Genomic DNA, 13,656 nt, shown 5'->3' on the forward strand with positions numbered 1-13,656 from the left:
GGTCAGGGAGAACCGTGCCGGGTGAACCTACCCCGCACCAGGAGCTCAGCGGTGCCTGAAGAAGCATCCACTGCAGTCCACGCTCTGCAACTGTAACGCCCCGTGTGTACCAGCTGGATGTTCCTGATCATCAGGTCAGCCGAGGGAGATTGCTGCCCAAAGAGAGAGTGAGAATTACAGCCGGCACTCAGGTGACCCCATCCGCCCCCCCCCCCCCTCCCCACCCTACTGTCAGCCGCCGCTCGGTGTCAACAGTCTCCCATCGAGTGCCCGGAAGCCTCCACCAGCCCACGATACTCACGGCCCTGACGCTCTCGAAGTGACCGCCTTCCCTCTGAAAGTCGAGGTCCCGCCCGTCGAAGGACCACAGGACGTGGACCTGCAGGGTCGGGTCATGCGTGACCCTGCACGTGAGCAGAGCGCTCTCCCCGGCCGTCACGTCCAACTTCGACGGAACCAGGTGCACCTCTGTCGCCTCTGAGGATGGTGAGGGAATTACTGTCAATATTCCGGCGTGGGAAACAGGCCACTCGGCCCGTCAGCTCGGTCCTGGTGTTTCCGCTCCACAGGAGCCTCCTCCCACCCTCTCTCCATCTCCCCCCTCACCCGCCCGCTAACCAAACCATTGGTATCATTCTGGAGTCAACAGCTGTCCTCTTCACCATAAACTACAGGGCCAATTTCACCAGCAGATTTCCCAATCATGCTCCCACATTTAAGTCCAAATCGTTAATATATGGTCACCCACTGCTACTTCCTCCACTTGCCCAGCTTCATTAAATCCAGAATTGCGGCCCCCCTCTTGTTGGGCTCATTACTTGCTGGCTAAAAAAGTTCTCTTGAATGCAGTTCAAGAATGTTGTGCCCCCTGTGCCCTTCACACTGTTTGTATCCCAAGTTGGTATTGGGGTAGTTGAAATCCCCAAACATTATTGCCCTATTGTTTTTGCATTCAGAAATTTGCCTACATATTTGTTCTATACCTAGTAGTGTGGCTGCCCCCTTTTTTGTTACTGAGCTCCACCCATATAGCCTCATTTGATGATTCATTTCGGACATCATCCCTCCTAAATTCCTCAACTAATAACGCGACACCCCCTCCTATTTTATCCCCCTCTCTACCCTGCCTGAAAACCCTACTTTGGGCAGTGCTGTCGAAGGAGCCTTGGTGAGTTGCTGCAGTGTATCTTGTAGATGGTACACACTGCTGCCACTGTGCGTCGGTGGTGGAGGGAGTGAATGTCGAAGGTGGTGAATGGGGTGCCGATCAAGTGGGCTGGATATTTTTGGCTGTTAGTGTAGAGGGAGCTTTACTCTGTATCTAACCCCCGTGCTGTACCTGCCCTGGGAGTGTTTGATGGGGACAGTGTAGAGGGAGCTTTACTCTGTATCTAACCACCCCCGTGCTGTACCTGCCCTGGGGAGTGTTCGATGGGGGACAGTGTAGAGGGAGCTTTACTCTGTATCTAACCCCCGTTTTTTTTTTTTTTTTCTTTACTCTGTATCTAACCCCCGTGCTGTACCTGCCCTGGGGAGTGTTCGATGGGGGACAGTGTAGAGGGAGCTTTACTCTGTATCTAACCCCCGTTTTTTTTTTTCTTTACTCTGTATCTAACCCCCGTGCTGTACCTGTCCTGGGAGTGTTTGATGGGGGACAGTGCAGAGGGAGCTTTACCCTGTATCTAACCCCAGTGCTGTACTATTGGAATAGTGTTATACAGGAGTGTTAAAGTCCTTTAATTGGTACCGTACCTTTAACATACACAATGCCCGAGCTTGAGGAAGCTCCGAATATGTTCTCCGCTCTGCAGGTATATGTTCCGGAGTCTGAGTGAGTAATATTAGAGATTCGCAGGGTCCCCTCTTGTGAAATGTTTACCCTGTAAAAGAGTATTCAGGGTCAGTGTGTGATTGGAAGGAGAGGACCACGGCAGACTCCATTACTCAAACTGCACCTCCCATACCCTATTACAGGACTGCGTCAGGGTGGAGTTTATCATGGTTCCTGACGGAGAGACTCCCTCTTTAAACAGGGTCCCTGACGGAAAGACTCCCTCTTGAAACAGGATCCCTGACGGAGAGACTCCCTCTTTAAACAGGATCCCTGACGGAGAGACTCCCTCTTTATACAGGGTCCCTGACGGAGAGACTCCCTCTTTATACAGGGTCCCTGACGGAGAGACTCCCTCTTTATACAGGGTCCCTGACGGAGAGACTCCCTCTTTATACAGGGTCCCTGACAGAGAGATTCCCTCTTTAAATAGGGTCCCTGACGGAGAGACTCTCTTTTTAAACAGGATCCCCGACGGAGAGACTCTCTTTTTAAACAGGATCCCCGACGGAGAGACTCCCTCTTTAAACAGGATCCCTGACGGAGAGACTCACTTTTTAAACAGGGTCCCTGATGGAGAGACTCCCTCTTTAAACAGGGTCCCTGACGGAGAGACTCACTTTTTAAACAGGGTCCCTGACGGAGAGACTCCCTCTTTAAACAGGGTCCCTGACGGAGAGACTCCCTCTTTAAACAGGGTCCCTGACGGAGAGACTCCCTCTTTAAACAGGGTCCCTGACGGAGAGACTCCCTCTTTAAACAGGGTCCCTGACGGAGAGACTCCCTCTTTAAACAGGGTCCCTGATGGAGAGACTCCCTCTTTATACAGGGTCCCTGACGGAGAGACTCCCTCTTTAAACAGGATCCCTGATGGAGAGTCTCTCTTTAAAGGGGGTCTGATGAGCACGGGAAAACGGAAATATTCCAAACAGATTTTCCAACAAATTGATAACAGAATGAGGCAAAAACAAAAACACCAGCACCTGCTGTGTTGTAGAGACGGAGAGAGAGAGAGAGAGAGAGACAGAGGGTTGGAGAGAGAGGTGGAGGGAGAGAGAGAGAGAGAGAGAGAGAGAGAGGCGGAGCGAGGGGGAGAGGGACGGGGGGAGGGAGAGAGAGACAGAGGGTTGGAGAGAGAGGTGGTGCACAGAGAGGTGGAGGGACAGAGAAAGTGAAGGAGAGGCGGAGAGGGAAGGTGTGAGAGAGAGATAGAGCGGGAGAGAAAAGGGGGCAGAGAGAGAAGGGGAAAGTGAGCAAGGGGGTGCCAGAAGTCAGGGAGAGCGAGCGAGCGAGTAAGTGAGTACCCAGCGGTACACACGTCCTGCTCATACTGATGCGCAGAGATTTGACCCTGTGTTTGCCCCTTGGCACTGAACGTGGTGTAATCAGGGGGTAGGAACATGCACTGCAGATGTCAAGCAACATGCCCCACAAGGCTGAGAGAGACGGAGCAAAGAACAGAGGCAAACCACTCGGGTGCGAGTTTACAGAGGTCAATGAGGTGAAGCACACGTAGCAGTCACTGTGTGAGGTGATAACCCCGACCTCGACAAACGCTGAGAGTCCCCAGGGGGTGTTGCGATGCTCCACAGATTGACGCTGACTCCCGGTAACACAGAATCTGCTCACGGCCTGCACTGATGATCATCCCTACATCTTACAAACACACAGAAAGGCACAGATTCCGGCCAAGCATGCAGACTGGGAGAGTTTAATCACTGTCCAGTGGCACCCCTCCCCCACTCCCCGGGTTCGAGAGAGAGAGAGGGGGGAAATCAGCCGGGGGGCGGGGGGGTGGGGTCTCCGACGATCATCGAGCAGAAAACTCACTCGGCATTTGCTCACACCAGCTTCACGAGGCGGTGACACGTTCAACGAACAAATAACGCCGCCACTCGCCGCTCTTTCCCATCAACACGAACGCACAAAGCTCAGAGTCGAATTGAAACAAGAGAAGGGGGGGGGGGGGGCAGGATCAGGCCATTCAGCCCCTCGAGCCTGCACCCCCCCCCCCCCTCCCCCCACCCCCGCCATTCAATCAGACGGACGCTGCAAATGGCCGCCAGCATGGGACGCAGTCGGAGTGAAGGACACTGCAAATGGCCGCCAGCGTGGGACGCAGTCGGAGTGAAGGACGCTGCAAATGGCCGCCAGCGTGGGACGCAGTGGGAGTGAAGGACACTGCAAATGGCCGCCAGCGTGGGACGCAGTCGGAGTGAAGGACACTGCAAATGGCCGCCAGCGTGGGACGCAGTCGGACTGAAGGACACTGCAAATGGCCGCCTGCATGGGACACAGTTGGAATGATGGACACTGCAAATGGCCACCAGCGTGGACAGAGGTCAAGCAATTCGTGCCAGGACGCCTGAAGGTCAGCCTGGGCTGCAACTCTGCACCTACAGAAAATCCCCAGGCACCCATCTCTCAGTGGCAGTGAGTTCCCTGGCAGTGACAGGCGGCGGAGAATTGGAGCGCGGGCCGCTGGGCAATAAAGAGGCTATTTTTCCGAATGGTTCCCCCATCGGGCTGGGAGCCCCCGTCACCCCAGCCTCCTGTCATCTCACCAGTTTAATTTAACGGTTCTGTTATCCAGCTCTCCCTCGGAGATCACAGCACATGTCGCTGGGAACTGCAGATCACATCAGCCGTCTCTCCTCGCCTTCCACGTCCTCGCTCGCTCACGCACAAAATTAAACCACAGACGCTCGCCCCCTGGATGGTTTCAGGAGGGTACGGGTGAGTCAGGGAGCACAGAACGGTTCCAGGATCCCAACAGCAGCCCGCAGCTTGGAGCCAGACTTGGCACAGTCAGAGGGTCAGTACTGAGGGAGCGCCGCGCTGTCGGAGGGTCAGTACTGAGGGAGCGCCGCGCTGTCGGAGGGTCAGTACTGAGGGAGCGCCGCGCTGTCGGAGGGTCAGTACTGAGGGAACGCCGCACTGTTGGAGGGTCAGTACTGAGGGAGCCCAGCACTGTCAGAGGGTCAGTACTGAGGGAACGCCGCACTGTTGGAGGGTCAGTACTGAGGGAGCCCAGCACTGTCAGAGGGTCAGTACTGAGGGAGCGCCGCACTGTCGGAGGGTCAGTACTGAGGGAGCGCCGCGCTGTCGGAGGGTCAGTACTGAGGGAACGCCGCACAGTCGGAGGGTCAGTACTGAGGGAACGCCGCACAGTCGGAGGTCAGTACTGAGGGAACGCCGCACTGTCGGAGGGTCAGTACTGAGGGAACGCCGCACAGTCGGAGGGTCAGTACTGAGGGAGCGCCGCACTGTCAGAGGGGGAGTTCTCCCCGGTGTCCTGGGGCAATCATTGTCCCTCAATCAACATCAGTCATAAAACTGATGATCTGGGTCACAGAGTTGTACAGCACAGAAACAGGCCCTTCGGCCCATCGTGTCAGTGCTGGCCATCAAACACCTATGTATTCTAATCCCATTTTCCAACACTTGGCCCGTAGCCTTGTATACTATGGCGTTTCAAATGCTCATCGAAATACTTCTTAAATGTTGTGAGGGTTCCTGCCTCTACCACCTCTTCCGGCAGTGAGTTCCAGATTCCAACCACCCTCTGGGTGAAAACATTTTTCCTTAAGTCCCCTCTAAACCTCCTGCCCCTTACCTTAAATCTATGCCCCCTGGTTATTGACCCCTCCGCTAAGGGAAATGGTTTCTTTCTATCTAACCTATAATTTTGTATACCTCAATCAGGTCCCCCCTCAGCCTTCTCTGCTCGAAGGAAAACAACCCTAGCCTATCCAGTCTCTCTTCATAGCAGAAATGCTCCAGCCCAGGCAACATCCTGGTGAATCTCTTCTGCACCCTCTCCAGTGAAATCACATCCTTCCTATAGTGTGGTGACCAGAACTGTACACAGTACTCCAGCTGTGGCCTAACTAGTGTTTAATACAGCTCCATTATAACCTCCCTGCTCTTATATTCTATGCCTCGGCTAATAAAGGCAAGTATCCCATATGCCTTCCTAACCACCTTATCTACCTGTGCTGCTGCCTTTAGATACAGAGTAAAGCTCCCTCTACACTGTCCCCCATCAAACACTCCCAGGACAGGTACAGCACGGGGGTTAGATACAGAGTAAAGCTCCCTCTACACTGTCCCCCATCAAACACTCCCCAGGACAGGTACAGCACGGGGGGTTAGATACAGAGTAAAGCTCCCTCTACACTGTCCCCATCAAACACTCCCAGGACAGGTACAGCACGGGGGGTTAGATACAGAGTAAAGCTCCCTCGACACTGTCCCCCATCAAACACTCCCCAGGACAGGTACAGCACTGGGGGGTTAGATACAGGGAGACGAGGGAGAGGGAGTGAGAAATTTTGAATGTGTTGATTGACGCCCACAGACAAGGCAGTGGTGAATTAGCCTGAACCTCTGATACACTGCCCAGTTAATGATGTCCCATCCTACCAAACACCCTGTGCAGTTAGTCTGTTACCTTGCACCGACCAGCGGCCTCTCCCCCTTGCTCCAGGAGATTGATGCTTTTGGAGACGATCGGGGTCTACATTCAAGGCAGAGATCCCGACCCACACAGACAAGTGTCTCTTTCGCCACTGGATACATGTCAAAGCTTGGGGCTGAGGCTGTGAAAAGATTGGGACAATCAACTGTACTCTCACTGGGGTATGGGTCCCACACGCACTGACTCTCACTGGGGTACGGGTCCCACACACACTGACTCTCACTGGGTACGGGTCACACACACGCACTGACTCTCACTGGGGTACGGGTCCCACACACACTGACTCTCACTGGGGTACGGGTCCCACACACACTGACTCTCACTGGGGTACGGGTCCCACACGCACTGACTCTCACTGGGGTACGGGTCCCACACGCACTGACTCTCACTGGGGTACGGGTCCCACACGCACTGACTCTCACTGGGGTACGGGGTCCCACACGCACTGACTCTCACTGGGGTACGGGTCCCACACGCACTGACTCTCACTGGGGTACGGGTCACACACACACACACTGACTCTCACTGGGGTACGGGTCACACACACACTGACTCTCACTGGGGTACGGGTCACACACACACACTGACTCTCACTGGGGTACGGGTCCCACACACACTGACTCTCACTGGAGTCCGGGTCCCACACGCACTGACTCTCACTGGGGTACGGGTCCCACACGCACTGACTCTCACTGGGGTACGGGTCCCACACACACTGACTCTCACTGGGGTACGGGTCCCAGACACACTGACTCTCACTGGGGTACGGGTCCCAGACACACTGACTCTCACTGGGGTATAGGTCCCACACACACTGACTCTCACTGGGGTACGGGGATCCCACACACACTGACTCTCACTGGGGTACGGGTCACACACACACTGACTCTCATTGGAATGAAGCCATTCCCTGGTCTGTCTCTGACCTTACCCAGGACCTGTAGCTCTGCACTGGCGAACACAGCTCCATACTGATTCTCTGCGATACACTGGTACATGCCCGAGTCTGACTGGTTGACTCTGGTAATCGTGAACAGTGTGTTCTTTACTGTCACCCTACTCTGCAACACAAAGACAGACACAATCAGTGTCCTGCAACCGGCCCCGCACTCCCCGTTCACCCTACCCTCTCTCCCACCCTCAGATACCTACCTGGGAAGTGAGGGGTTTTCCATCCATCAGCCATCGGTAGCTAGGCCGGGGCCTCCCAGCTGCCCGACACTCCCAGCGGAGCTCCTGCCCGCTGTCCAGTCTGGTGTCGTTGATGGTCTGTGTCCAGTACGGCCGGGCTGCAATACAACAAACAGCTCGGTCAGCGGCCACTGGGCAACCAAACTGAAAGGAAGGACGGAGGGAAAAAAGACAGAGAAGGAGAGAGAGAGAGAGAGAGAGAGAGAGAGAGAGAAGATGGATCTGCACGTCTCCCGCAACTTTCACCATCTCAGAGCATCCCTCAGCACCTGACTGCCAACCGAGAATGTCCGAAATGCGGTCACTGTTGGAACGCAGGAAACGCCGCAGCCAATTTGCGCACAGCACGATCCCACAAACAGCAATGTGATCATGACCCAGGTCGTCTGTTTTTTTTTTTAGTGATGTTGGTTGAGGGGTAAATATTGGCCCCCTGGACACTGGGAAGAATTCGCCCCCCCCCACTCATCTCCCAATTGTGGCCCTGGGATCTTTTACACCCACCCGAGAGAGAAGACTGGTGTCTCCGGTTTAATGTCGCATGCCGAAAGATGGCACCTCCAACAGTGCGGCACTCCCTCAGTACTGACCCTCCGACAGTGCGGCGCCCCCTCAGTCCTGACCCTCCGACAGTGCGGCGCTCCCTCAGTACTGACCCTCCGACAGTGCGGCGCCCCCTCAGTACTGACCCTCCGACAGTGCGGCGCTCCCTCAGTACGTTGACTGGCAGTGGGACGTATAGTTTAGGGAGGGGCAGAATTCCGGTGCCATAAAAAGGTCGGATCGGGAGAAGAGGCGAGATATCAACCGGAACAGCCAGGGCTGACAATGACTGGAGTAACCAGGGACACGAATATTCATGAGGCCCGAGTCGTTAAGAATCTCATTGGATATGCATCAGCTCCAATTAAGGAGCCCGTGTCACTGGGTAGAATGGGATTTGCTGAGGACTTCATTAATATTCATGAGGAGCTCGCCCGATAATCGAAGGGGGTGTGGTCCCACGCACCAGCGACTGTGCCCTCCCTCGAGCTCATGTCGTCCCCCCCTACCCCTTTAACCAGGGGAAGATGGCGGATGTGGGGGCCGAACTCTGACCTCTGACCCACGGTCCCCGTCACCCACAATGGCCCTCGCCCGCCCCCACCTCCCCTCCAACACCCCACCCCCGGGTCCGGCAACGTCTTCAAATCCCTCCAGGGCCTCGCCTTACGGTCCCCCTCCCCCCACCCCCCCCACCCCCACCGTTCACGCTTACCGTACACCTGCAGAAATCCTCGGACGACATTCCCCCCTCGAGTATTTTCCACTCGGCACTCGTACGTCCCCGTGTCGCTGCTCTGAGTGTTCAGCACCTCCAGCCAGGCCCGGGACTTCCTCAGGCGGGCCCTGCTCGGCAGATTCCCGTTCAGCTTCCTCCAGGTGATCGTGGGAACCGGGCTGCGGGAAGGAGAGGTTGGCGAGTCGGTCACAAGAGACGTCCAAACCCAGTCACGCCCACAGGGGGCGGGGGAGGGGTGGGAGGGAGCCCGACTCGACCAGACAGGCCCAGTGGCCCAGTCAGCTGAAAGACCGTCTGGTCAATTAATCGTCCCCTGACCCACCAGCTCTCACCAATAACCTTACCTCAATTTAAACCATAACTCCATTACCCTTCTTCGTCCCCTCAACCTCACAATCCTTCGCCCCTCTCTCTCTCTCCATAAACTGATCTAATTGCCCCTTGACCCCCAGTGACGCCCTCCGACCCTCTTCAATCTCCTTTCCTTTTTTATTCACCATGTCGGTTCCCTGTTGGATGACCCTGGGGAGGGCGGAAGACAGCGGCTGGCCAAGGCTCCTTAGACAGCACCTTCCAAACCCGCGACCTCTACCAACTAGAAGGACAAGGGCAGCAGACGCATGGGAACACCACCACCTGCAAGTCCCCCTCCAAGTCGCACACCATCCTGACTTGGAACTATATCGGCCGTTCCTTCACTGTCGCTGGGTCAAAATCCTGGAACTCCCTCCCTAACAGCCCTGTGGGTGTACCTACCCCACACGGACTGCAGCGGTTCAAGAAGGCAGCTCACCACCACCTTCTCAAGGGGCAATTAGGGATGAGCGATAAATACTGGCCTTTCTGCATTTAATATCGCATTTCCCCCGCCCCCCCCCGCATCATCCTTCTCACCTTTAATTAGTGTCAGTCGCGTTTTCTTTTCCACCTCATCTGCTTCCGTGTTTGGGAGCTGCCCGCCAATCACTTACTGCTTTTCAGCGATCCCATTTCTTCCCCGATCCCGTTGGCTTCCAGGCTGGGATCGTCTTCCCAGCAGCAGCATTCACCTGGACTATATCTCCCTTCCAAAATCGAACTTCCGGAATGTGAGGGATGGGGACAAGCCATTCAGCCAGAGAAACTGGCCCCTTTTTCAAAGATAAATCCTACCCTCCTCACAATCCCGTACTAGCCTCCTGACGTTCCCACCCTCGCCTCCTGACGTTCCCCTCCCAGCCTCATCACATTCCCACCCTAACCTCCCGACTTTCCCGCCCTAACCTCCTGACATTCCCGCCCTAACTACTTTCATATTCTCTCAGTCTTATTTTCCTCTTCGCTTCCCCTCTCAACTTACTATATTTGACCTGGTTCTCACTTGAAGAATTCACCTGACATGCATCACACATCCTCTTTTTCTTGTTTCATCATAATCTCCATCTCCCTCGCTATCCAAGGAGCCCTGTTTTTGATTCCCCTATCTTTCACCCTTGTTGGAATATACCTAGCCTGCGCCTGAAGCCTCTCTTCCTTAAAGGTAACCCATTGCTCCATGACAATTTTTCCTGTCAGTCTTTGGTTCCATTTTACCCTGGCTGGATCCCTTCTCATCCCATTGAGGTTAACCCTCTTCCAGTTTAGAAGTTCTACTTTAGATTGTTCCTTGCTCTTCTCCATCACTAATCTAAACGTTATGATCACTCTTACCCAAATGCACCCCCCACAGACTCTTGGTCCACCTCATTCCCCAGCACCAGATCCAGTAATGCCTCCTGCCCAGTTGGACTGAGAACATGCTGGTTAAGGAAGTTCTCCTGAACACAATCCGGAAATTCCACCCCCTCCTTTCCCTTTACTCAGACTTCATTCCAACCGATATTCAGGTCATTAAAGTTCCCCAATATCACCACTCCATATTTCTTGCACATCTCTGTGATTTCCCTGCAGATTTGCTCCTCCGTCTCTCTGGAAGTTTAGAGAATACCCCTAGTGTGATCATCCCCTTTTCGCTTCTCAACTCTTATCAAATGGATTCTGTCTTTGCCCCATCAAGGACATTCCCTCTTTCCAACACGACAATGTCTTCTCTAATCAGTACTGCCACCCCACCTCCCTTTATTCCCTTCTCTATCTTTTCTGAACACTTTGTATCCTTGAATATTCAGCACCCAGTCCTCACCATTGATGGGGGACAGTGGAGAGGGAGCTTTACTCTGCATCTAACCCCCGTGTTGTACTTGTCCTGGGGAGTGTTTGATGGGGACAGTGTAGAGGGAGCTTTACTCTGTATCTAACCCCTGTTTTTTTTTTTTCTTTTTTTTTTCTTCTTTTTTTGTGGAGGGAGCTTTACTCTGTATCTAACCCCTGTGCTGCACCTGCCCTGGGAGTGTTTGATGGGGACAGTGCAGAGGGAGCTTTACTCTGTATCTAACCCCCGTGCTGTACCTGTCCTGGGAGTGTTTGATGGAGACAGTGTAGAGGGAGTTTTACTCTGTATCTAACCCCTGTGTTGTACCTGTCCTGGGAGTGTTTGATGGGGACAGTGTAGAGGGAGCTTTACTCTGTATCTAACCCCGTGCTGTACCTGTCCTGGGAGTGTTTGATGGGGACAGTGTAGAGGGAGTTTTACTCTGTATCTAACCCCGTTTTTTTTTTTTTTTTCTTTTTTTTTTTAGGGAGCTTTACTCCGTATATAACCCTCGTGCTGTACCTGTCCTGTGAGTGTTTGATGGGGGACAGTGTAGCGGGAGCTTTACTCTGTATCTAACCCTGTTTTTTTTTTCTGTATCTAACCCCTGTGCTGTACCTGTCCTGGGAATGTTTGATGGGGACAGTGTAGAGGGAGCTTTGCTCTGTATCTAACCCCCGTTTTTTTTTTTCTTTTTTTTGTCGAGGGGGCCTTTATTCCTCAGGCCCCCATTATATATATTTTATATGTCGAGGGGGCCTTTATTCCTCAGGCCCCCTTTATATACACACTTATATTTTTAAAATAACTTTATTAAAACCAGATAAATAAACAAAAAACTCAAATTAAAATGCCATTCTCGGCGTCGACGATGCACTCCAGTCCCTGCGGTGCCCACCGGTCGCGGAAGGCCTCAAGCGTACCGGCGGACACCGCATGCTCCTTTTCCAGGGACACCTGGGCGCGAACGTAACCGCGGAAGAGGGGCAGGCAATCGGGGAGGACGGAACCCCCGACGGCCCGCAACCTGGACCTGTGAATTGCCACCTTGGCCAGGCCCAGGAGCAGACCGACGAGGAGATCCTCCTCCCGGCCCAAGCCACTCCGCACCGGGTGCCCAAAGATCAGGAGCGTGGGACTGAAGTGCAGCCAGAATTTGAGGAGCAGCCCCTTCAGATACTCAAAGAGGGGCTGCAACCTCGCACACTCCGTATAAATGTGGAACACGGACTCGTCCAGGCCGCAGAAAGTACAGGTGGCCTGGGAGTCCGTGAACCTACTTAAAAGCCTATTGCACGGGACTGCTCTGTGCAGCACCCTCCACCCCAGGTCCCCGATGTAAAGGGGGAAGACTCCCGCGTCGAGAGACCTCCATCGGGGTTTCCCCACGCCGCCAGATGGCAACGCGGACCGCCAGGGCGTGTCCGGCCGGCTGACAAGGGCGAGGAAGTGGAGAGTGTGCAGGAGCAGCCCGCACAGGAAACCCCTCCGCGCCGATTGGAATGGCACGGAGGGCATTTCCGAGAGTCCTGGGAGTGTTTGATGGGGACAGTGTGGAGGGAGTTTTACTGACGATTTTCACTTTGATGTACACAAACATCCATAGAGAAAGCAACTGAAATGAATTACAGATGAAATGCACACATTTTCTCCGTGAACTGCGTTCTCCGCAGCACCCCTGATACCCCAAGGGCGCTCACAATGACGTCGGGCTCCCAGACATTTACAGTCTGTGGACAATCACGGTCAATTGGGGTCGTGTGGGAGACAACGGGGGGCTATCAGCTGCACCGCGTTCATCCGAATGCACGAGTTCAAATCCACCGCAACAGAATTTACATTGTGTCCATTGAATGAATCTGGAATAAAATTTGTGTCTCCGTAATGGTGAGCCTGTATTATTGTCTGAACCCATCTGGTTTGCTCATGTCTTTGTCCCGCTTTCTCTCCCCCCTCCTCTCTCTACCCTGTCTCTCCTCCTCTCTCCCTGTACCCCATTCTCTCTTTCCCCCCTCCCTCTTTCTCCACCCCTCGCTCTCTCCCTCCCTCTCTGTCTTCCTCCACCTCACTCTCTCTCTCTCCCAGTAATGAGACCTCCGTGGGCATTTGAGACACTCCGAGCCCGCTGTAACCTCCTCTCCCCCCTCGCCCACTGACCGAACAGGCCACTGATGAATCGGCCCACCATAATTCAGACCCTTACTCACTTGCCCAGGGCAAAGCACTCGAGGCTGGCGGTCGACCCTTGTGGCACCTCGAGGACGGGAGGGAAGTGCACCTCAATCTTCGGCTCGTACTCGCCCATCGCACCTGAGGGTCGGAGAGAAAGAAACGGAACAGAAATGCTTCGGCATTGCGTTTAACCAACTCAGGACACCCCCCCAAACCCCCCACCGGGCCAGGCCCTCTCCTCCTCCTTTTCAAATCCCTCCTCGCTCCCCCCCTCCCTCCCTCCGTCACCTCCTCCATCCCCACCTCCCCCACAACCCTCCGAGATCTCGGCCCTCCTCCAATTCCGGCCTCTCGAGCATCCCGCCCGACTCTCCCGTCCGATTTACACTCCTGCCCTCGGTGGGGGCGTCTCGGTGGGCCCGCCAGTAACCCAGAGGCCCAGGCTAATGCCCACGGCAGGCTGGCGCGACTTCAATTCAATGAATTCCCGAAAAAAAAATCTGGAATTGGAAGCCTCTCTCTCGGCAAAC

General features: G+C 54.5%; 1 protein-coding gene across 1 annotated transcript in view; it reads right to left on the reverse strand.

Annotated features, from left to right (window-relative positions):
• Positions 1-13,259, reverse strand: part of LOC137366751 (contactin-5-like) — a gene marked incomplete at its 3' end in the record, with an annotated part of 13,597 nt that extends 338 nt beyond the window's left edge. Inside the window, exons 1-8 of the mRNA XM_068028405.1 lie at positions 13,162-13,259; positions 8,761-8,942; positions 7,464-7,600; positions 7,243-7,372; positions 6,285-6,432; positions 1,753-1,880; positions 230-477; positions 32-152 (exon numbers count right to left, since the gene is read on the reverse strand). Of these exons, the coding sequence (XP_067884506.1) occupies positions 32-152; positions 230-477; positions 1,753-1,880; positions 6,285-6,432; positions 7,243-7,372; positions 7,464-7,600; positions 8,761-8,942; positions 13,162-13,259 (1,192 nt within the window). The remainder of the gene's footprint in view (positions 1-31; positions 153-229; positions 478-1,752; positions 1,881-6,284; positions 6,433-7,242; positions 7,373-7,463; positions 7,601-8,760; positions 8,943-13,161) is intronic.
• Between the last annotated feature and the right edge of the window lie 397 nt (positions 13,260-13,656).

This window comes from Heterodontus francisci, unplaced genomic scaffold (assembly GCF_036365525.1).
Source record: "Heterodontus francisci isolate sHetFra1 unplaced genomic scaffold, sHetFra1.hap1 HAP1_SCAFFOLD_1761, whole genome shotgun sequence".
In the NCBI taxonomy this organism is placed as follows: domain Eukaryota; kingdom Metazoa; phylum Chordata; class Chondrichthyes; order Heterodontiformes; family Heterodontidae; genus Heterodontus; species Heterodontus francisci.